Source organism: Monodon monoceros, unplaced genomic scaffold (genome assembly GCF_005190385.1).
Source record: "Monodon monoceros isolate NGI ecotype Baffin Bay Population unplaced genomic scaffold, NGI_Narwhal_1 Super_Scaffold_13, whole genome shotgun sequence".
Lineage (NCBI taxonomy): Eukaryota > Metazoa > Chordata > Mammalia > Artiodactyla > Monodontidae > Monodon > Monodon monoceros.
In genome coordinates this window covers 78988194-79010680 of record NW_021703769.1, presented here as the reverse complement: position 1 = coordinate 79010680, position 22487 = coordinate 78988194, and the positions used below count along the sequence as shown (strand labels likewise).

General features: G+C 60.9%; 1 protein-coding gene across 2 annotated transcripts in view; it reads left to right on the top strand.

Annotated features, from left to right (window-relative positions):
- The window catches only part of COL26A1 (collagen type XXVI alpha 1 chain), a 171747-nt gene extending 149589 nt beyond the window's left edge, over positions 1-22158 (top strand). The window contains exons 4-13 of one of the 2 annotated variants that reach the window (XM_029221033.1): positions 1142-1203; positions 6661-6817; positions 9073-9171; positions 9863-10015; positions 11861-11944; positions 13830-13882; positions 17637-17672; positions 18835-18882; positions 20729-20813; positions 21605-22158. In XM_029221033.1, coding sequence (XP_029076866.1) covers positions 1142-1203; positions 6661-6817; positions 9073-9171; positions 9863-10015; positions 11861-11944; positions 13830-13882; positions 17637-17672; positions 18835-18882; positions 20729-20813; positions 21605-21765 — 938 coding nt within the window. In that variant the 3' untranslated portion in view covers positions 21766-22158. The remainder of the gene's footprint in view (positions 1-1141; positions 1204-6660; positions 6818-9072; positions 9172-9862; positions 10016-11860; positions 11945-13829; positions 13883-17636; positions 17673-18834; positions 18883-20728; positions 20814-21604) is intronic. The other variant, XM_029221035.1, reaches the window with a different exon arrangement.
- The last annotated feature ends 329 nt before the right edge of the window (positions 22159-22487 follow it).

Here is a 22487-nt window from a genome sequence, read left to right as displayed (position 1 = left end):
AACACCAAGTGGGACCTGCCGAGTTACCCTAATAGCTCTCGTGTGTCTGTTTAACCAGAATGGGGTTCCTGTAGGGTCAGGCTTTGAACTGAGGGAGGAATCTAAGCATCTCTTGACTTCTAGAGCAATAAAAGCTCCTTGAACAGCTTTGAACCATCTATTTCCTCATTAAAGAGCTCTGAGCCTCTGGGGAGACAGACGTAAATAGATGATTACAGCCCAGGGAGATGTATGCCTGGGGGGTTAACAGTCACTGGTCTCCTAATTGGCCTTCGGCTCCCAGGCCCTCCCACTCCCACCCATGGGACACTTCTGCCGCCAGAGTGAGCTTTTAAAAATGCAAATCTGAACTTGGCTTTCACCCCCTCCAACAGCAGCCCATTGGCCTCAGGGTACTGCCAAGCTCTTCCCCCCAGGCCTCCTGTGTCAGGGCCCAGCCCACTGCTCCAGCCTTGGTGGCCCGCAGGTGTGCTCGGATAGGCCAGGCTGCTGGCAGACGCTCCCCTGTTCTGTTCTCCTTGGGGCCTCAGCCCTTATTCTTCCTTCTGCTGAACCTGACCAGTCATTGTGCATCCCTCAGGCCTCACCTTAGATGCCACTGCCTCCAGGAAGCCCTCCTGGACCACTGCCCACCCCAGATGGGCTTTGACATCCCCCATGATGCTCTTTTGCACGTTCTGTTCTTATAGCCCTTACCAGCCTGTGTCTATTTGCCTGTATCCTTCCCCAGACTGTAGTTCTCAAAGTCAGGGAGCATGTCTCATTTACTATCCATTCATCAACTATCAGATATTTTTTGAGCCTCTATTTTGTGCCAGGCACTGAAATTCATGAACAAACAAAATAGACAAAGACCCCGCCCATACGGCACCCACAGACTGACAAGGCAACCCAGGTGCTGGCTCAGACAATTCACTGAGTAAACGGACAGTACTCTGTGCTGTGGATGCCCAGAAAGGAGGGTCAGAGGTCAGGCAGAGTGCATGGAGGAGGGGGCACTAAGGATAAGCCTCTGAAGGGTGGGTAGGAGTTTTGCTGGCGACAGCTCAGATATTTCCCTGCCTGCCTGACCAGAGGCTATCCTTGTGGCTGGGCTGCTCTCTCCCCAGGATCTACTCCACTCTCACCTCTTCTCTTTCAGAATGCATGAACTGTACCCGGCTCAGTGACATGAGTGACCGCCTGACCACGCTGGAAGCCAAGGTCAGATGGTCTGGGGATAATGGGCCTAGGGAGCTGGTTGGGGAGGGGCTTGCATCAGCCCCAGGGAGCCCAGCAGGACTGAGCAGCCTGGTCCTGAGGGATGGGTGCTGTTTGGGGCTTCAGTGGCCCGGGGTAACCTTCTCTGGGCCAGGCCAGTCTCCTGGGGTTCGGGAAGGGAGTGGGGTGAGCAAGAAACCTGAGGGTCCCAGGTGTGAGGGACGCTGGGGAAGATGCTGGGATGTACTTCTGGTACCTGAGACTTTAGAAAAGGTCGGGTCCCCAGGCTGGCTGGCCTGATGGACATTTTCCAGGCACCTGAAACCTCCACATGGTTTGGCAGAGCATTGGCTGACAGCCTGCTCTGGCCAAGGCCCAGTACACTCACTGGGGTGTTAAAAGTCACAGCTCTGGGGGAGGACTGGCACCGTGCCAGCTGTCCCCTGCCCACTTAGCCCTCGCCCATGCCCTCCCACCATGAGCAATTCCTCCCCTGGTCCTCCCACCCTGACACCTCCCTCTGCCTAGAGAGGCTGTACCACGACCATGGCCAAGGCCATGGCAGCGGGCTGGGGGTGGGGCTTACTCTCTGGCCCTGAGGGTGAGGGTCATGACCCCTCTGTAGACCTCAGGGGACTACAGAGGTGGGGGGTCAGGCTGTCCCAGTAATTGCTCTGCCTTGGCAGGTCCCTTCCTAGCTCTGGGCCTCAGTCTGCTGCCCTGTAAAATGGAAATTGAAGGAGACATTTCCCGGCCCCTCACTGGGTCATTCTGAGGCTGGTGGACAGGGGTGAGCTCAGGTGGCTCCTGGGTGGGGGAGCAGGAGGGGTAGCTCGAGACGGGTGTGCAGAGAGGTGGCTGCCACTGCGTTTCTTCTGGATCCCCAGGTAGGGGGTGGGAGACTCCTGTCTCAACTCCTGTGTCTTATCTGGATCACCTTCCAGCTGCCCACCTGCCTGCTCTATGCCCAAGTGTCCCCTGGAGGAACTGGGCCCCTGGGAGCTTCGTCAGCCCGGTCAGAGGGCCCTGAGAGGCGGCAGCCTGCAGAGGGAGGGGGACACAAGCCAGGCTAGCAGCCAGGACAGCCCCGCAGCCTCAGGGGCTGTGCTGAGGTCAGGTGAGCCCGCAGGGGTCAGAGAGGGCACGGAGCTGGGCTCAGGGGCTGGGGTCAGGTGGGTGAAGGCAGGACCAGGCAGGCAGACCCCAGATGGGGAGTCAGAACCCAGGCAGCTGGCATAAGAGAGCAGAAACTCTGAGGCCTGGACACTGCAACTTCTGCTTCTGCAGACAAGAAACCTGTTTTGGCATCAGAAGGGATGTGTTCAGAAACCCAGCCACCGGCAGCTTATTCCTTACCATTTATCGTTAGTTCACTAGGAAGTCCAAAAGTTAGTGGTCTCAGGATTGGTTTGGCGGCTCAAGAACCCAGACTCTTCACAGCCTTCCTCTCCACCTCCTTAGTGAATTGGCTTTTGGTCTCATGGTCAGTGCCTCATGGTTACAAAGAGGCTGCTGCAGCTCAAGCCCTCACATCCTTATACCTTGTTCAAAGGCAGGAAGTAGTGGGGGGAAGTAAAGCACCCCAACAGATTCATTATGTGTCATTGGCCAGCACTGGGCTATACGCCCACCTCCTAGTTGCAAGGGAGCTGGGAAAATGAGTAATTGGCCACTCATGATTCCTCCTTTGGGGCACACCCGCAGGCACACAGTAGGGGGCTCTGGAGCCAGGGAAGAGGAGGAGGTTGGAGGCCAGGCGACCACAAGGGACTGTTCCATTTACACTCCGCACGGTGCCCGAGTTGCCAAAGGACCCAGACCTAGGAGCTTGTCTAGATTCCTGCCACCCTCTTTTCCTGGGACAGGCTGGAATGGCTGTTGGTCGATGGTGGGGTGGAAGGCCAGCAGACAAAGTTTCCTGCCTTCCTTCCTCTCCTGCCCCTCAGTTTACACTCTGACTCCAAGGACCAGACTGAGTGGGAGGCAGCCCGAGGGCATTTCCCTGAGTGAGGGTCACAGGAGCCTCGGAACTCGGCTGCTCTCCAGTGCAGGAGGGCGGCGTCCTGGCCAATCAGCCAGGCCACCATGACGTCATCAGAGCCACTGCCCTCTGAGGCTGGCCGAGGTCTGGTTTTCTTGGGCTAAGTCCCCACGCCCTCTGCTGCCCGCCCTGGTATGCTCATGCCCAGCAGGAATGGGGTCAGTTTCTCTGGGAGGTTGGCCATGGCCAGGCCAGGAGGACTTGGACTCTGGTGGGGGCTGATTCTAACTTGACCGTGGCCAGGGCTTCTCTGCCTGGGTCCGTGGGCTCTGTGGGCCTTGGTGTCTGCGTGGGAAGTGCCCCAGGAAAAAGTGAGCCGGGTGTCTGGTGCAGGGATAAGGCTGCAGGTGGCAGGTCCCCTTGGGAGCTGGGCCTGACCCCCCTCCTTGATCTTTCCAAGCTGCTCCAAACTCCCTTCTGCTCCTGGCTACTCCCTGTTAAATATTTCCATCTGGAGGTTCCCCCGAGACACTGCATCTCAACTTACTCCCCGGACTGATCACCTTCACCCCCAAACCTGCCCTCTCCTGCGCCCTTGTTTGACTGGTGGCAATCCCACCATCCCCGAAGCCAGGCCAGAAACAAGGAAGCTACCCCTGCCTTCGCCCACCCTCCTGCCCCCAAGCCCTGGGGCGCCAGGTACTGACAGTTCTCCCCGCCTCCATCCTCACACCCACGGCTCTGGGTCCCACATCACGGGCACCGACAGACAAGTCTCCTTCCCCTGCCGCCCAGCTCCTCCACTTGGCCGTGGCCGGTCAGCTTCCCAGTGGACAGTCAGTAGTTGGGACAGGAATTGTAACCCTCCCTTCCTAGAGGGGGTTCCAGGGCTCAGGAGATGGGGTTCCACCCCCGAGCTGCTGTGTGATCTGAGCCAGCTGCTCCCCTTCTCTGTGCCTCCGTGAAGCTCCACTGAGGCCAAGGTTGTGGCCCGGCTGTGGGGAGGTGGGTGAGGCACCACATGGGGCCCTGGCCCCACCACCTACTTGCTGGGTGACCTTGGGCAAGTCACTTGCAGTCTCTGAGCCTCTATTTCCACCTCACCTGTGATGGGGCTGCAGTGGCCCTTCCTGCCTCATAAGCCCTTGTGAGGACCAGAAAGGAGAGGGGCTGAGAGACAGGGGCCCTGGGGGTCACCAGAGCCTCAAGGGTCAGGAACCCACGCACCCAACACAGATGGGGACCTGAGATCTGATGCAGGGGTGCCACTTTGTTCCCAAGAGTCCTCAGAGACTCTGTCATCCAGGCCCCAGGACACTGCAGAACTGGTGGGAGGGGCACTCAGAGGGACCCTTTCTGCACAGCCACAAAGCCTCAGCCCAGCCAGCCAGGCCTGGGCACTGGGAAGGCCACCGTTTGTTCCCGTGACCCCGCCCCCCACCGTCCCAGCATCAGCAGGACTAACCGGGTTGCCCATGTATTGAGCGCTCCCGATCTCCCGTGGCCCTGCAGGGTCAGTGTTATCACCCCCATTTTGCTGATGGGAAAACTGAGGCCCACAGAGGTCACAATGCTTGCACAAGGTCACACAGTGGTCACCTAGTAGGAGAGCAGGGATTCAAACCAGCCTGGCTGGTAGCAGGGTCTCAGCTTCCCCCATCACATGGCACTTAACCTGTGCTGGGTTCTGGGGACCCAGAGCAAGGAGGGCGCCCCCTCCGCAGGTGGTCCCTACTCCTGAGGGCGGGGCTGGTGGCATTGCTCCCACCGCCGCCCTGGCTGTGGGCACAAAGTGATTGTACAGGAGCTGAGGTGACACACAGGAGGGGAGGCCCCCCTTCTGCCCAGAGGGTCAGACAGACACAGGGAGGAGGGGACAGCTCACTGGATCTCAGAATCTTCCGGGGGTCGGGGTTGTGGGCAGGGCTGGTGGAGGGCCCTGCAGGAGCTTGGGCTTGGAGGTGGGGCGGTCTTGGGCTTGAGGAGCACTGGGAGAGTTCAGGGCAGCTGGAGCAGAGCGGAGTGGAACAGACGCAGGTGAGGCCAAGGCGGGCGCCTGTGTACGAAGTGTGTGGAGATACCGGCGGTTTTTAGGGGGGTTGCTTTGCAGGAGGTCCTCATGCACTGCTGTTGATTGTGGCGACCGGGGGCTGCAGGAGAGGGAGGGGGCAGGCGGAGGTGGGGGAGGCAGAGGGCTGTCGCAGAGCCTGAGGCCACAGGCCTGGGGAGGGGGGACATCACGGGCGGAGCGAGGGCCACAGGCAGGCGGAGGGGCACTGGAAGAGGCCTGGGGGCCCGTTAGGCCCTCTGGGAAGTATGGACTCCCGCGTTGGGGTGGGCGTGGGGTGGGGTATAGGCCGGGGGGCTGGAGTTTGGATGCCTTCAGGCAGCAAAACCTGTGGAATTAGACGCCAGTGATTCTAATGGGAGGGGTGGGGGGGGCCTGGGGGGCGGCGGGGGTGTGCCCAGCCAGGCCCACCCTCAGCTCCATACTCAGAACACTTTCATCTCACACACTGAGTTGGAGACTCTAGCAGGACGCGGGATTCGGGTTTCTAAGAGCTGGAGGGGACGTGAGACACTGGGCTTCTTCCTTCCTGTCTGGCAGATCGGGACAGGAAGCTGGGCTCCATCTGATATGGCCCGGGAACCCCAAGGCCCCCTCTGCTGGGGTGGGGGGTCTACCGTGTGCTAGCTGCCTGCCTGCCCTGTGCAGATCCCGGGCACGCAGCGCCCCCTGCTAGCCTCTTTGGGGACAGCAGGGCGTCTCTGAGGCCTCCTGGCTCCCAGTTCACGTGAATTAGGGAGAGTCTCCCACTGAGGCCCTGGGTCCTTTCAGTTTTTGACCCCTGCTTTCCTCCAGGGGAGAGGACAGGTTGCTTTCCAGGCTGGCCCTGAGTGACCACGGCCACTTCTGTTTCTCTGGAGCTCCTGCTAAATATCATGCGTCAAGCTGGGCCCATTTATTTATTCTTTTCTCCTTCTTTTCTTTTCTTTCTTCTTCTTTTTTTCTTTCCTTTCCTTTCCCCTTCCCTTTCTTTCCCTCTGCCCCTCCCTCCCTCCCTCCCTCCATCCATCCATCCGTTCATCCACAAACATTCCCTGACTGCGTTGTTTGTGCCCTGAGCCAGGCAGTGTGGGGGACAGGCGGGCCCAGTCCCTCCCTTGAGAGGAGCCGGTGAAGTGGAGGTGACCGTGGTCGTTATTCCAACAGCCAGTGTCTAATTCCAGTGACAGCCGCTCTAGGAGAAAAGTACGGTGACTCTGAACGTGTCCAAAGGGGACCTGCCTGAGCCCAAGGGTCAGGAGGGCTTCCTGAAATGGGAAGGGGAGGGGGGCAGGGGTGGGAGAACATTCCAGCGAGGGGACTGGTGGTCCCAAGAGCAGCGGGCAGCTGCTGGTCTCCTGGGGCACACGTTCCCATTCACATGTGTCCCCGGCCTGGCCGGGGCCTGACCCTCTGCCCTTTTCCGGCCCAGGTTCTCCTTCTGGAAGCAGCAGAGCGGCCCTCAGGCCCAGACAATGACCTGCCAACCCCCCAGAGCACCCCACCGCCCTGGAATGAGGATTTCCTCCCTGACGCCCTCCCTCTCGCCCACCCTGGGCCCCAAAGGAGAAGGCCCACGGGCCCGGCCGGTGAGTGAGGCCTACAGGGGAGGCATGGCCTCCCAGGGCCTGCACAAGGAGGTCATACATGCCCACGTGGTATTTTGCAAAACTGAGCTAATGTTTAAAACCTGGGGGGATTTCACATAAAAACCAGGATTTCTCGCTTCTCTTAGAAAAATGGAAGATCTGGCCATTGGGGTTGGCCGTCTCTTAATAGAAACAATTGGCTGGGACTTCCCTGGTGGTCCAGTGGTTAAGACTCCACACTTCCAATGCAAGGGGCACGGGTTTGATCCCTGGTCAGGGAACCAAGATCCCACATGCTGTGTGGTTTGGCCAAAAATATATATTAAAAAAAAATTTAAAGAAAGAGAAACAATTGGCTGCAGCTAAGTCACAGCTGCCCCTGCAGACCCCGTTCAAGGTCTGCAGTTTGCCGCAGTCCTCACCATTCCTTATTGCCTCACAGTTCAGCTACTGTGCTCGCTGACTTCCCTGCTGCCCCTTAGCATCCGCACTTAGGCCCCCAGCCCAGCTCCATCCAATTTTACAGCAGCCCCTGCCTGCATACCACCAGGGACGGGCAGCTTACTGACTGCCCCCCTTCTGGGGGATCCTCTCTGAACTCTCTGACCCAAGTTGGAAGACATCCAGTCACCTGTTGTTTTCACCCTTCCCACCACACTTTGAAGTCAGAGGTAAATGTTTTCTCTCTGCAGTTTCTATCCATTGGTTTGGGCTCTGCCCCCTGGGACTGCAGAAAGTAATAATAACTGTAATACTGGTAGTCAGCATTGTTGAATGCCTGCCACGTGCCAGGAGAAGCGTTGGGGCTTTACCCTGGGCAGTAAGCTGGCACTGTCTGTGTGGCTGAACTCAAGGGTTTAAGGCTGAGGTCTTGTCTGACTGGTCAGTAACCGTGCTGTGCCAGTTATTAAATATTTTTATATCACCCTAGTCTGTACAGATATCATTGCTAATCATTCCAGTAAACTCGTAAAGCTCAGGTTACAGAGGAGAGAACTGAGGCTCCGAAAAGTGACCCCTGGGGTCACCCAGCGATCCAGGGCCATTTTGACTCAGTGATTCTCGGACCCACTGGAGCCCTTTGCAGGTGACACCTTCCCTCCTCCTGTCCCCAGGTTGAGCCCCCAGCTTCTTAGCACTCCTGCCCAGACTCAGCTCCATCCCCTTCCCTGCCTGTAGACCCCCAGCAGTGGGAGAGTTGCCTCCAGTAGCCAGTCCGGGGGCCAGGGAAGCATCAGATATTCTGTAGTCTCTGGAGGCTGGCAGGGTGTAGGGGTGAGCTTAGGCCTGCTATGAGAGGAGGGGGCATCTCACTTTGGGCCCCCCCCTGCCCCCCGCACCTCTCTAGCCACTCTCCCCAAAGTCTCATTTCCAGAGGGCTGCCCCATGCTCATCTTCAGATCCTTCTTCTGGGACTGAGGAGGGAGCGGGGGCTGGGGGGAAGGGGGGCTTCTCATCCCCTGGAGGACCCAGGCCCCAACACCCCCTGGAGGGGAGGGAGGAAGCTGGAACGGGCTCCAGGTCTCCTGGGGCACCTTTCTTCTTACCGGGACGTGCAGTTCCAAAGAATGGCCACCAGGTGGAGCACAAACCCTACAAATGCTGACACCTGGGTGAACCCTGGAATCCTCGCGAGCAGGTGGGAATCTCTCTGGAAACCGGCAGCTCCAGGGCCTCCATCAGTTCAGCAGGCATTTTTGAGCATCCTCCCCAGGCCCAGGGCTTCCAGAGGGAGAGAAGGGGCTGTCCCCAGGCCACACAGGGGGACTCTGGCCTCTCCATCTACTCTTGCCCACCCGTGGGGCCTGGAGACAGTGAAGCTGGGCAGGCATGTCCTTCAGGGCTTCCTGGGGTCTCTAAGGAGGCCTCATTGGGAAGCTCTTTGCCAGAAGCCCAGTTCCTGAGCCTGAGCAAGGAGACAGCAGGACGCGGAGAGAGGATTCTGACTCATTTACATCCTGGCTCTGCTACCTTGAGGAAAGGGCCACACCTTTCTGAGCCTCAGTTTTCCCATCTGTCAAGTGGGGACACAAGTAGCTCTTGAGATCATAGAATTTAATAGGAACAAAAATGGTTTGCAAGCTGTAATGACTGATGTGAGCTAGTGATGGTCCCTTTGCCCATTGTGGGGGGCCCCAGGTGGGCCGGATTCCTGGAGGCAGGTCTGACCAGACAGCCCAGGTGGTCAAGCCTGGAGCCACGGGGGGACAGGTCAGCCCACAGTGTTCTCAGGCCTCATTTCATTCTATCCCCAGGGCCCCCGGGACAGACGGGACCACCAGGGCCTGCAGGTCCCCCAGGCTCCAAAGGTGACCAGGGCCAGGCAGGAGAGAAGGGCCCAGCGGGTCCTCCTGGTAAGGACACCCCCCCACACATCCCGACCTGACTCTGTCCACTGGGGGAAGGGGGTTGGGGTTTCTCCCCTGTCTGAGCAGGCGAGGCATCCCAGACACCCCCTTTCTTGCTGGGGCTAATGACTGCCATCTTGGGGGGCTCCAGGCTCACTTCTTCCCACTGCCACCCTTACGGCAGCCTCACCCCAAGCACCTTAGGGCTCCGTCTCGCCCCGGGCTGTGGGAAGAGAAGGCTTCTGGAGTTGTGGGCGCAGGTTTCCGTGGGGGGGGGGCTCCTGGGGGCTGGGGGTTGTGCTCAGCCATGTAAACAACACCTCCAGAGACCACCCAGCTCCTCCTGGTCTCTGTCAGGGCAGGTACAGGGCTGGCCCAGGCTGGCTGCCACCCTTGGCGCCCCTTCCCCAGAGCTGAGGTCCCTGGAGCGGGCAGAGGGCATCTGGCCGGAGCCCCCACTGGTTCTGTGGTTCCTGCCTCCCTCACCTCCCATCCAGCTGCCCCGGGTCCCCTGTGCACTGGGCTGGGAAGGGGAATTCATGTTATTAGCTCCCGGAAGAGCCCTCCAGGGTGTCCCTGGGCCTGGAGGTCACCCCCGGCCCTCGCCAGCCCCGTGCCCATCAGGGTCTGCTTCTCGTCTCTGTTACATCAGCCACGAGGCCCGGCCCTCCTGTGACTCCTCTCCTCCCCACTGCAGGCCTCTTGGGGCCGCCAGGGCCCCGTGGGCTTCCTGGAGAGATGGGGCCCCCCGGCCCCCCCGGCCCCCCCGGCCCAGCAGGCAGCCCAGGCCTCCCTCCAAACGGCCCCCAAGGCGTCCTCTACTCCCTGCAGCCGCCGACAGACAAGGACAGTGAGTGGCATGCCTGAGGGGTGGGGCGGGAGGGCGGGCCTGAGCCTGTCTTCGGGGGGACCAGCCCTCCCCAGAGGACCCCATGAAGCAAGCGGACTGTCAGTGAGGGGAGCCTTGGCTCTGCCAAGTGGGGGGCGGGGTCGCCAGGGGGGCACTGACGCGGGGTGGGGCGGCAACCCACGCTCAGCTCCTGCCCCGGGGTCTGACCCCCACGGGTCACTCCGCTCTCTGGCCTGGCCTCGGGTCATCCGTTACCCCATGTCCTCTCCACAAATCCCCTCACTGTAGGCCACTGGACATGTGTTGATGGATCACCTACGACGTGTGGGACTCTGTTTTTACCCGCCCGCCTCGTACAGCCGTGAGCAAAACAGCCTCCTGCCTGCAGAGGCTACAGTCTAGCGCGAGAGGACGCCTCTGAGCACACACACAGCCGCCCCAGCGCGCGGGGAGGGCGGTTCCAGGAAGGCCCCGAGGACGGGGGTGGGGGTGGGGCCGGCAGCCCAAGGCGGGCATCGTTTTGGTTAAGGGCCCTGGGGAGTGTGAAGGGTTTTAAGAAGCAGGATTGACTTGAAATTCTGAATGGGTGACATCCCAGGGATCGCTTTGTCGGCTGTCGGAGAAACCCAAGCCCCTCCTCCTGGTGCTTCTGCCCCCTCCGCCCCGCGGCAGCATAGCCCTCCCCTGAGCGTTAAGACCTGTGTCCCGCTCTGAGCCTCAGTTTCCCCATCCGTAGAGGAGGGGTGGTAATACATCCTGATGGAGTTGCTCTGGGGGTGAAAAAACACAGGCCCCAGCCATGAGGGAGGGGCTTATTCCCAAGGGGACTGAGGGGCTTGGGCTGCCCTCAATGGGTACAGGGGCAGGAGAAAGTGTTAACTCCCTGACGACCCAACCGCCTCACCCTCACGGTGGGCTCAGTGGTGCCCCCTAGTGGGGAGAATGGATGATGCGTGTAAAGTGCCTTGGGAGTCTAAGGGCTCAGCAACCGGCACCCCTGGGCCAGGAGAGCTGCAGCCTCTGCCCTGGCCTGGGCGCGATGCCCTGCACCTGGCACTGCCCGCCTGCCACGTCTAGTGCTGGGAGCCCTCCTCAGACAGGACCCTCCTTCCCCAGCCCTGGGGCCCTCGAGGGAGGGCAGCTTTCCTGGAAGACCCAGGTGTGAATGTTTGGGGACAGTGGGGGGGTGCCCCAGTGGGGGCACCTGGCTGGCCAGGACTGAGCACCTGTAGAAGGCCACCGCTGTGAGGCCTATGGAAGGGCTCTCCAGGCTTCCATGAGTGGAGGGAGAGGCAGAGGCAGCCACCCCCATCCAGACGTTTCCAAGCCTGGCTGTCTGGTCCTGGCTCTGAGAATAGGGCAGGGTGAAGTCACACGGGGCTCACCCTGGAGAGACCCAGGCCACTACACAGACTCCACCCGGCTCTGGGGCCCTGATGGAGGCAGCCCAGGGCCCTGCAGCTCAGAGGGGTGGGCAAGGAGGGCTTCCTGGAGGAGGCCCCACAGGCGTGAGCTAGCCAGGTACATCAGGATGGGTATGTGGGGTGGACCCTGGAAGAGCGTCCAGCCTGGGTGGTAAGCAAGGTGGGGCCAGAGTCAAGGGCCTGGAGTGTTCAGGAAGGAGTTTGTGCTTTAAATGGAGCCCACGGGGCTTCCCCTGCCCTCTGATTTGCCCTCTGTGTGCTCCTCTCGAGTCGTGGGAGCAATGACGTCTGCTCACCAGGGCTGCAGTGAGGCCCAGCGGGGCCGGGCATGCCCATCCTAACTCCGGGGAATCTCAGCTGTAGCCCCCCAGCCCCGCCGGCCCTGCCCCCCAGGTCACGGGCCGCTCTGCCCTTCCCGCAGATGCAGACGCGCAGCTGGCCTCTGCCGCCGTGGACACGGTGCTGGCGGGCGTCCCAGGGCCCCGGGGCCCCCCCGGCCCTCCAGGTGAGCACAGAGGGCAACAGCACAGGCTGGTCTCCACTGGTAACCCCTCCTGGGCTTGGCCTGGACCAAGGGGCCTTGAGGGGGCCAGTTGGGGGTCATGGCCTTGGCAGGGCACTGGGTCTGCCCCAGCCAGCAGTGGCTTGAGGTGGGGCCTCTTGCTCCCGGCGGCAGCTCCCCTGGGACTGGACACAGTGTTTCTGCCAGAACAAGGCCTGACACCCACATGATGCAGCCCCGGGCTGCCCTCGTGTGAGCCGGAGCAGGGATGCTCTGGATATGGGGAGGCATGGGTCTGCACGGGCGGTGTGGGGGCCATGCGGGAGACGCAGGGAGCTGGTGGGGCAGGTGCCCATAAGAGACAGGAGGCCCTGGGCCTGCAGGCAGAGAGCAGGGCCCTGGGGGAGGGCATGGGATGGGACCCTCGCTGGGGGAGGAGGGGACTGTGGGGCAGGGACGGGATGGGACCCTTGCTGGGGGAGGAGGGGAGTGTGGGGAGGGGACGGGATGGGACCCTCGCTGGGGGAGGGGGGGAGTGTGGGGCGGGGCTGGCACCCGGGTGTGTGGACGTCTCCTCTGACAGGTTCTACCTGTGAATGAACGAGCAACAGAGGCCCTGGGGGCCGGCGGGTGGGGCGCCTCTTGATTAGGGCTCCAGACCCGGGCACTCATTCTCTGTCATTCATTCACTCTCTCATAATTCAGGAAATATTCACCGAGCACTGTTCAGCTGGGCAGTGTTCTAAGTTCCTGGGATACTTAAATAAACCAAACGAAGATTCCCGTCCTCGTGGTACTTACATTCTAGTGGAGAAGGCGAACAGTACCCACATACTATCAGTGAATCCCACAGGGTCTGAGAAAGCAGGGCTGGACGAGCAGCTGGGCCGGGGTGGCCCCATTTAAAAGGTGGTATTTGGGAGTGAGCTGGGAGGGTGTTTGTCCTTTAGCTAGACTGAGTCCAGATCGTCACCCCACCAGGGGTACACTTTCCTGCAGGTCCTCCCTAAGCGTGCCGGGGGCACATTGGTACAGCCTAGCAGCCCAAGAGGCGCAGACCTGTGCCAGCCACTGGGGACGGAGGCCTCGCTCTTCCAAGCATTCGGGAAGTTCAGTCAGGAACACCACTTCCTGTGCTGCACCCGTCAGGCCTGGCCTGACCCTCTGGGCACTCCCTGGCCCGTGGTGGGGGGCAGGCATGTAAACCGACAGTGGCCAGAGGTGGCGGCTGGTCTGTCAGGGCTTTGCCTAGAGAAGAGGCGGGGTAGGTTCCTGGAAGACTTCCTGGAGGAGGTGACGCTTAGCCTGAGACTAGTAGCAAAGAGTTTGCTGGGGTGTGGAGGGGTTGGAGAAGCTCCAGGAGGAAGCAACAGCATCGGCAAAGGCACGGATGCAGAGGAACTTTCCAGAAGGGGGTATCTGACTGATGAAGGTGGAGGAGGCTGGGCTGAGAGGGACCTATTTGAAAGGTCACTCTGGGGGGCTGCGTGGAGGGCAGATGGTCAGGCAGCAGTAACCCAGGCAAGAAGGATGGCTTCACAGGGGTCAGGTCTGAGGTCCCGAGGAGGGAGAGACTCGAGATTTGCCGGAGGACTAGCCGGCTGGGGAGGCGCTGTGGGGTGGCCCCGTGGATGAGGCTCTGGTTGTGGTGTCAGGGCTGCAGGGAGAGTGGGTGGAGGTGGGCTTTCTGCTCTGGCGGTGGGCAGGGGAGGCCAAGGGAGCGGGTGCCCCCCTCCTCCACCATTCATTCACCGCACCTTCCTTTGCTGCCCATGGAGACAGACCCAGGGCAGGGACTGGGGTGGGAGGGTGGGAAGGTCCTCTCCAGAGCTGATGGGGGCAGTGGGCTTCTCTGGCCCCAGGTGACCATCTGTGACTCTGCCGGCAGGTCCCCCTGGACCACACGGTCCCCCTGGACCCCCAGGTGCACCAGGATCCCAGGTAAGGTCTTTCCCGTTTCTGGCAAGGGAGGGGACATTGTCTCGCCAGGACAGGAGGAGCCAGGCTTCTCACCAGCACAGTTGCTCAGGAAGGAGCCAGCCCACTTGGCCGGTCCCCACCTGGGTCCAGGCGGGCCCCAGGGGAAGGCAGGCGTGGGGCCCTGGTTTTGTTAGCAGCAGCGACCCTCTGCTGCTCACTCCACCTACGCCAGGGAGGTGCTAACATGGCTCCCGGTTCATCAGTGAGCTGAGACCCAGGTGCCACCCGAGGTCGACCAGAGGGTGTGGTGGAGCTGGGCCAGGATCACAGAACGTCCACCCCAGCCCGTGGCCCCTTCTCAAGGAGACCTGCCTGTGCGGGGGCCACTCTGACACCTGACTGTGTGGCCCGGAACCCCAGCTTGCTCTGCCTCCCAGCTGTGTGACCTCGGGCAGAAAGGTAGCCTCTCTGGGCTCCGGCTTCCTCAGGTGCTAAGACGGGGTGTACAGGGCCTCCCTGGTGGATTGTCACAGGGAGTGAAAGAGAAATAAATTGCCGGGGGGATGTGCCTTGTGCCGCAGGGGCCCAGGGGCCTGGGGGGGAGGTCACGTGGAGGAGAGGAGGGTCCTGGACGTGGAGGCAGCAAGGGTGGCGGCTGGGGATGTCTGCATGGAGCTTCCTGCAGCCCCTCCCCTGGGCCTTGTCCAGACCGAGGGCTCCGAGGTCCCTGGAACTCAGGCCCGGGTTGGGTGGAGTGGCTGAGAGGTGCCCCTGCTCCCACTGCAAGGGAGGTGGATCCGGGCCTTGGCCCTGTGGGTGCTGGGACCTCAGGAGTCCCACACATTCATTAATCCCTTTAGACATTTGACAAATATTCCCCAGACACAGGGAGGGCACCAGCCACGCCAGCCGAGGACACAGCCGGAGCCCGGGGCCACAGGCCAGCCCTCTAGAGCACATGTTCTAGACGTCAAAGAACCAGTGTCTCACGGCTCCTGATCTCTCTCTGTTGTCCCCCTCATGTTTTCACACCAGGAGGATGCAGCGTGGAGGAGAAGGGCCAGTGGGGTGCACGGCGTAGGGCAGAGCCAGGGTGGGTGTGGTACATACCAGGCCGGCAGGCGGGGGCCTGGGGGAGGGGGTGGCTGCAGCGGGGACAGGAGGCCCTCAGACCTGATCTGCCCCTGAGTCAGGTGGGGTGGCCAGCTTAGCCAGGGGTCTGGGTGCCCCAGAGCACCCTCCTGGCCCCTCAGGCTCCCAGCCACAGGCCCAGGCCCCAGAGAGAAGGGGTGGGGGCGGGTGAGAGAGAATGACAGTGACAGTGACAGGACTGCGGTGAGGGTCGGAGAGGCCCCGGGAACTGTAGGAGCTTGGCAGGGGGCGTCTGGCCGAGCTCCACACGCCAGGAGCCCTGTGCCAGCAGCGCGGTCTCTCCTGCTTCTCTGGTGCTGGGGGCTCCCTCCTCCCTTCAGGCTGGGCCTGCTCAGCCCTGACAAAAGTGCAGGAAGAGGGGGAGGGGGGCGTGTGAAAGGCCAACAGATACTCTCATGGGAAGGGCTGGGGGCAGTGGGGCTCCTCCAGAAGCCCAAGCGCACAGCGACAGGGCAGGTCAGTGATGCGAAGGGATCCCATCATTCTATCCCAGCAATGGGGCGGTGGAGGCTCAGAGAGACTCTGTCACCTGCCAGAGTCACACAGCAGGACAGCAGAGTGCCAAGAATGCAGTGGGTGCTTTGGGGTGGTTGATCCTGCCGGCTGGTTGATTTTTAGGGTCTTCCAGGCCCTTGCGGGCAGGGCTGCCTTGGGTGGCTGTGCAGACCGTGCCCACAGCAGCCTTGTGGGGACCCAGGGCCTGCAAGATTCCAACAGGTTCAAGGGGACCAAGTCAGAGCTGCTCGTCCAGCCCCGCTCGAGGCGGCGTGACCGGGCACCAGCCTGGGGCGTCTTCAGGCTGGCGGCATCTTGGCCCCTTTCCTCCTTGCGGTGGTCCTTCCTTAAACCTGAGGGTCTGTAGCCAGGGCTGGGATACCAGGGGCACCAGACAGTGCCCGGCATGGCCCTGGCTCCCCAGGGCCCACTGAACAGGTGTCGAAGAGCCCCCTTCCAGGACCCACTGCCAGGACCCACCGATGCCCCTACACTGCAGGGATGGAGCTGGGTTCCAAGGCTCCATCGTCCCAGTATTGACAATGTCAGAATGGCCACCAGGTGGGCTGGACTGTGGCTTCATTGTGGATGGTGGGGCCAGTCTGATGACCCAGTCTCTGTCTCCATCCTTGCCAAGGAGTCGAGGCCTCTGAGAATTGGCGGTCTGTGGGGAGGGATGTCTCCTAGTCAGGGGTCAAAGAAGAGCGAGAAGGGACAATAACAGGGGAACACGTGGTCCCGACTTTCTCGAGTAGGACGGACAGCCCTGGGTTTGAAGCCTGGTTCTGCCAATTTCCAGCTGGGTGACCCCAAACAAGTCCCTGAGCCCCTGGGCCTCAGTTTCCCCATCTGTGAAATGAGGATAAAAATCTCTTCTGGGTAGAAATAATGGAGAAAACAGGTGGAGAATGCCAGGCTCTTCGGAGACCCTTAATGAATGCTATTCATTAACTATGTATGTCCTGGGGCCTCAGTTGCTTCAGACACTGTACTGGGCACAGGAACAAGGACGTGGGGATCCCTGCCCTCCGGTAGCTGATCGTCTAGTGCAGGAGGCAGACGTGATAGAGAATAACTGGGAAAGGACCTATGGTGACAGGAGGGGGTGACAGATAGGAGGAGGTGACATTCCGACTGAGACCCGAGGAACCGGAAGTCCTACAGAGATGCCAAGAGCGTTCCAGGTCGAGGGAAGGGCAGGTGCAGAGGTCTTGAAGCAGGGAAACGCCTGGCGCATACTGAGCGGAGGAGAGTGTGGGGTGAGATGAGGTGGGGATGTGGGCAGGGCCTTACCTGCAGGGCTGATGTGTGGATTTGGGTCACAGTGGAAAGGGGACTCATCGAGGTTCAGGGAGGGAGAGTCCGTGACCTGATTTACAGCTTTCCAAGGCCCCTCTGGCTATTGAGGGAGGGATGGAAGGCGGGGGAGGTGGCAGTGGGGCAGGGAGACCAGGGAGGAGGCCACAGCAGCGCAGAGGAAACGGCAACGTGAACAGACATACTTAGAAAGTGAACCTGACAGGTCTGGCTGATGGAATAAATTTGGTGAGGGAGGGAAAGGGAAGGTTAACTCCAAGGTGTGTGTGGGAGCAGCTGCGGGACCGTGGAGCCGTTTCCGTTTCCGAGAGGAGAGACTGCAGGGTGGGGGTGGGTCTGGAGGGGGAACAGGGAGTTCCACTTTGGAGAAGTTGAGGGGGGGCATCTCCTGGCTGGCCGGGGAAGGGTGCTGGAGGACGGCTGGATGCACAGATCTGGGGCCCCGGGGAGCCTTCCGGCTGGGCATCAGCGCTGGTGGGGAGTCCACGCAGGCACCCTCACGACCACCATTGCTGCCACTCGTTCTCTGAGGACCCCTCTCTCGCGTGCTGGGGGGATGTGTGCTTTGCCATCTGGTCCCCTTCTCCGAGTGATAACCATACTTGGCATTGCCCCATTTCACAGGCCAGTGGCGGGGGCGCCAGGACTGGGGAGGCCCCCGGCTGTGGCCTTCGTGTTTCCTCTGCACCACCCTCCTCCCCGCATCCATTTTTCAGATTTCCAGAGCCCAGTGCAGGGGGAGGGCCAGCGGAGGACTGAGAGGTTGTCAAGGGCAGGCAAAGCCTAATCTACTTTGTTTGATTTTCTACAGGGCCTGGCTGGAGAGCGGGGCGTGACAGGGCAGCCTGTAAGTGTGGGGCTGTGTGGATGGGCCACCCCCAGGACGATGGGCTCTGGTGCAGGCCCAGGGTACCAGGTGGGCGGGCGTCTGCCCCAGGCGGCCTGGCTGAGTTCAGCCCCCCAGCTTCCCCAGGCATGGCCGGATCCAGCCCAGCCAGGATGGGGCAGGGGGAGAGAAACGGGCAACCTGGGTGCAGTGCCAGCTGCCCAAGTTGAGAAGGGGTGACTTCGGGAGGTGGGAGCCCCTCGCTGAGCGTATGAAGTAAGGACTGAAATAGCCTCCTGTTGCAAGGCTTGGATGAGAGTCCTGAGGTCCCTTCCAGGGAGCCCAGGCCCCTGGGTTAATGTGCTGTGTGACCTGCAGAGTCCCTTGCCTTCTCTGAACCTTCTAGGAATAGAGACATAGATAGCTGACCTTTAATTCCCCTCTTGGAAATAAGAATTCATGAGTCTCAGCCCCTATCTCCAGGGCCAAGGAGGCGGGTACCTCCTTCGTGCCCAAGTCTTATGTCAGGGGCATGGGGCTGGAGGCAAAGGGGTGGATCTTTGCTGAGCATCTTCTATGTGGAAACCCTCTTCATCCATAGTGTGTTTAAGCTTCACAGTGACCCCATGAGACAGTGCTTTATTTTCCCTATTTGCCACAACTGGCAGCTAAGGCTCAGAGAGGTTAAGCAACTTGCCCAAGGTCACACAGCTAGGCAACGGTAGAGCCAAGGTTTAAATGCAGGAGTGTTAGCCTCCAAAGCCATGCCTTCTCCAAGCTTATTATTGAGATTGATTTATTTAATCCTCCTAATAGCTCTATGAGGCTATTATTACCTCCATTTTGGAGATGGGAAAATCGAGGCACAGAGAGGTAAGGTAACTTGCTCAAGGTCACACAGGAGTAAGTGGCCACCTAGGTGTTATTGTGAGGCTGATGTTACTGGCCCCATTTTAGAGTCAGGGAAGCAGAGATCTGAGATGCAGGGGACGTGATCCCTAGAAGGGCCAACACCTGAGCTCCTGGGGTTCCAAACCTGACTCCTCCCTCCCTAGAAACAGAATTAAGCCCCTAAAATCAACCCTGTGCCAGGCTGTGCAGGGGTGCCCAGGGAGAGAAGCTGGGGAGGGTGGAGAAGTGCCCCACCCCACACCCATCATTGACTGCACGACTTTCTTCCCAGGGCGAGCCTGGCGGCAAGGGGGAAGAAGAAGAGAAAGCTACCGCCGAGGTAACTGTGCCCCTGGGCCCGTGCTTCCCTCCTGCCCTTTGGCTGTGTCGCAGCAGGAGAGCGGGTACCCAACAGAGCCGGACTGACACCGTCAGCCCTGAGCTGGGCATCAGTCACGGGGTGAAGGGGGTCCCGCCCAGCGGGGGAGACAGCTGAGTGAATAGCGACTACAGCACAGGGTGAAGTTGGCTGCAATGGGGTAGCACAGATGGGGTGACCGGCCTGGGGCCTGAGTCGGGGGGGAGACCCTGCCGGAGAGGGCCGGAGGAACCACGGACCTGCAGAAAAGACCTTTCTTTTAAGGAGGCTTCAAGCCGTGGCGTCCCTCTCCAGGGACAGGACTCTCCCATGACAGCACCTGGCACACGGGTGTGCCCAAGGTCGCTGTGGTGGACTGAAGGATCCACGGGCATGCGGATGTGGGAGAGGACGATGAAAGAGTGAGGTTGGGAGCACACAGGGGCCAGGGCAAGATGGGATGGGGAGGGGGCACAGATGGAGTGCGAGCATGGCTGTGGGGAACCACGCCTTCTGGGACCAGGAGAGGAGGCTGGGGACCAGGGTGATGGATAAAGGGGGCAGAGGCAGTAGGGCCAGCAGGGAGGTCTTGCAAGCTGAGAATGAGTCCCGCGGGAGTGTCAGGGCTCAGCGGGCTGGCCAGCTCAGTGGGCACACAGCTGAGTGAGCTGAGGGAGGTTCTAAGCCGGGGGTGGGGGTATCTGCAGAGGTTGGAGGCGGACGGCTGCGGGAGGCGGGCTGGGCTGGAGAGGTGAAGCTGGGGCCAGGGGACATTCCAGAGGTCCTTGCGGGACTGGAGAAGGGGGAAGAGGCTGGAATCAGGGCAACCGTGGTGGGCACAGGAGGCAGTGGAAGATGTGGATGCGGGGGTCACTTGTGATGGGGAGACAGAGAGGATACCCACGACTTCCCCCGGCCCATCTCATCGGCGTGCATCCTGTGGCCCAGGGACTGAGGCTTAGCCGGGTCCTGACAGAGGGGGCCTGGACCGCCTGCTCCTAGCTGGGACACCCCCATCCCAGACGCCACCCACAGCCCGGCTTCTCACGGCCTGTGGTGGGAAGGCCTCTCTCTTGTAACTCAGTAGCATGCCTTTGGTTTTCTTTTGTTTTAAGCTAAATTAATCTGAATGTCATGACAGAGCTGTCATGTTCTACCAGCCAAAGATGCCTGTTTGCTGCTGACTCCAGGGCAGGGCCTTGTCTCTCCACCATCACTTTTTATTTCAAAGTGGCCTTGTCACCTGTCTTCTCGATTAATCGGCTCATTCACGTGTCTCGACACACGAGGTCCTTCGCCCGTGTGTAGGCTGGCTCCCAGAAAGCAGACGTGCCATCATCGCATCCTCCTGCTGGCATTCCAGAAGCCGTGGCTCTGCCCTCTCTTTTTCTTGCCCGGGTGACCACCCTGGAAATCTCTCGGGTGGGCAGTGCCAGGAAGGAGACAGGCAAAGCACCCCCGACCCGTGGACCCGTACTCGGTGCTCTGCCCACAGCAGAGTATTTTCTGGAAAGAAGGGCACACAGAGGAAGCAGCAGGCAGCCATGGGAGCAGGACGAGCCCAGGCTGGAGGCAGACAGGTCTGGGTGTGAAGCCCCGGTCGGCCATTTCCAGGCTGTGTGGCCACAGGACTCTGGTTACCCTCTCTGTGCGTCAAGTTCCGTGTCTCTGAATAGTAATTCGAACCCCAGCCCTGGCGCCGGGATGCCCGCCCTATGATGGCTGTTGTACTGATGTTGGGGGCAGGAGGGAAGTGGCGGGCGTGGGGAGGGCTGGGACAGTACACTGAAGCCGGACGGCCCTGACCTTGGCTGCCTCCTCCCCCCAGGGCGAGGGGGTGCAGCAGCTGCGGGAGGCGCTGAAGATCCTGGCCGAGAGGGTCCTCATCCTGGAGCACATGATTGGGGTCCACGGTGCGTGGTGACCAGGACCTGGGGACAGGCAGGCCCACAGGCGGCCGCCGAGTCCGAATCTCCCTCTGTTCCGCCTCCCTGCCGCCCTCGTGGTGCTGCCTCTGGTGCCTGCTCTCCCTGCCCCAGGGGCCCCTCACTTGGTTGCCAGTCTGGCCCTGTCCCACCCCCGCTCAAGGACCCTCCGTGGCTCCCTGCTGCCCGTGACCGACATCCAGGTCCCAAGTCCCTCCCCAGCATGGCCTGGTGTCCAGTGACACACAGCCGTCATCCGGTTACCCCAGGCCCTTTCCCACCTCGGCATCTTTGCTCAGGCTGGTCCCTTGGCCTCCTGGACACCAGCTCCCACTTCGGGACCTGCTCCGGGATCTCTTCCTCCCTGAAGCCGCCTTCCTATCTCCCCACCAAGCTCTCTCTGCTGAACCTTCTGTTCCCTTATGGGGTGAGGTTTCCATGTCTCTCCCTGGCACTTCTGCAGGGCCTGGAGCCTGGCCCTGGTTAGCATTTGTTAAAGAATGGATGAATGAGTGGATGAATGAGTGAATTGGTGAATGGATAGATGAGCAAATGGGAGAATGAAATGAGCGCCTGGATGAGTGGATGAATGAATGAATGAGTGTACGAATGAATGGATGAATGAGTGAGTGAATGGATGCGTGAGGAGTAGAAGCCAGCTGCTGCTTTGTCGTGTCCTCACTGGGCACAGAGCTTCCGTTGCTGGCGGGGCTGGAAGTGAAGGTGCTTTGCTTGCTCCCAAGGCCCTGCGCAAGCCCACCCTCCTGCTCTCCTTCCAGATCCCCTGGCCTCCCCTGACGGGGGCTCCGGCCAGGACGCCGCTCTGAGAGCCAACCTCAAGATGAAGCGTGGTGGCCCCCCACCCGATGGCTCCCTGGCTGCCCTGCTTGGCCCCGACCCTGGGCAGAGGAGCGCTGGCCGGGCCAGCAGCGGGAAGTAAGAGGCCAGCGCTCCAGGACAAGCCCCGACTCCGCCAGAGACCCAGCCCCGGGGCCTGTGCAGCCACTGGCACCTGAGGACACCCCGAGTGGGACCGGGCTCCAGGCCTGGACGATCGTCAGGAACACTGGCTCCTGGGGGCTGGGGGCCTTGGGGACAGATGGCAGCTCCAGGGGCGGGGGCCCGAGGCCAGAGCCCTGCCCTGGTCCCTTCCCTCCTCACCGGCACTCCCTGCTGGAGACGGGGCCTGGTGGGCCGGGTGGGCTGTGAGAATAGTCGTAATACTCATCATTTACTGGGTCCCTGCATCGTTCGGGCCTGTCCGAGGAGCTTCCCTACATTGTCTCATTTAACCCTTAGGAGGTAGGCTTGTTATCCCGACTTTACACGGGGGACAGAGGCTTGGAGAGGATAACTCACCTGCCCAAGGCCCCCAGACCATGGATGGCTGGGGCAGGGTTTGAACCCATGTTCTCTCTACCGTGCCAGCTTCCCCTCTTCACGGGGAAACTCAGGGCGGGTGTCGGGCCGGGCGGCTGCTGAGGCTCCAGTGGGGAAGGAGGGCAGGGCCCTGCCCAGCACAAGACAGCGGGGGCCCTGGGCCTCCTTCCTCGACTCCCGTGCCTGGGCTCGGGGTCTGCTCCACGGGTTGGGGAGCAGCTTGGCCTGTAGCTACTCTCGGAGGCCAGGGAGACCTTGAATAAACCCAAAACAGTCACGTGG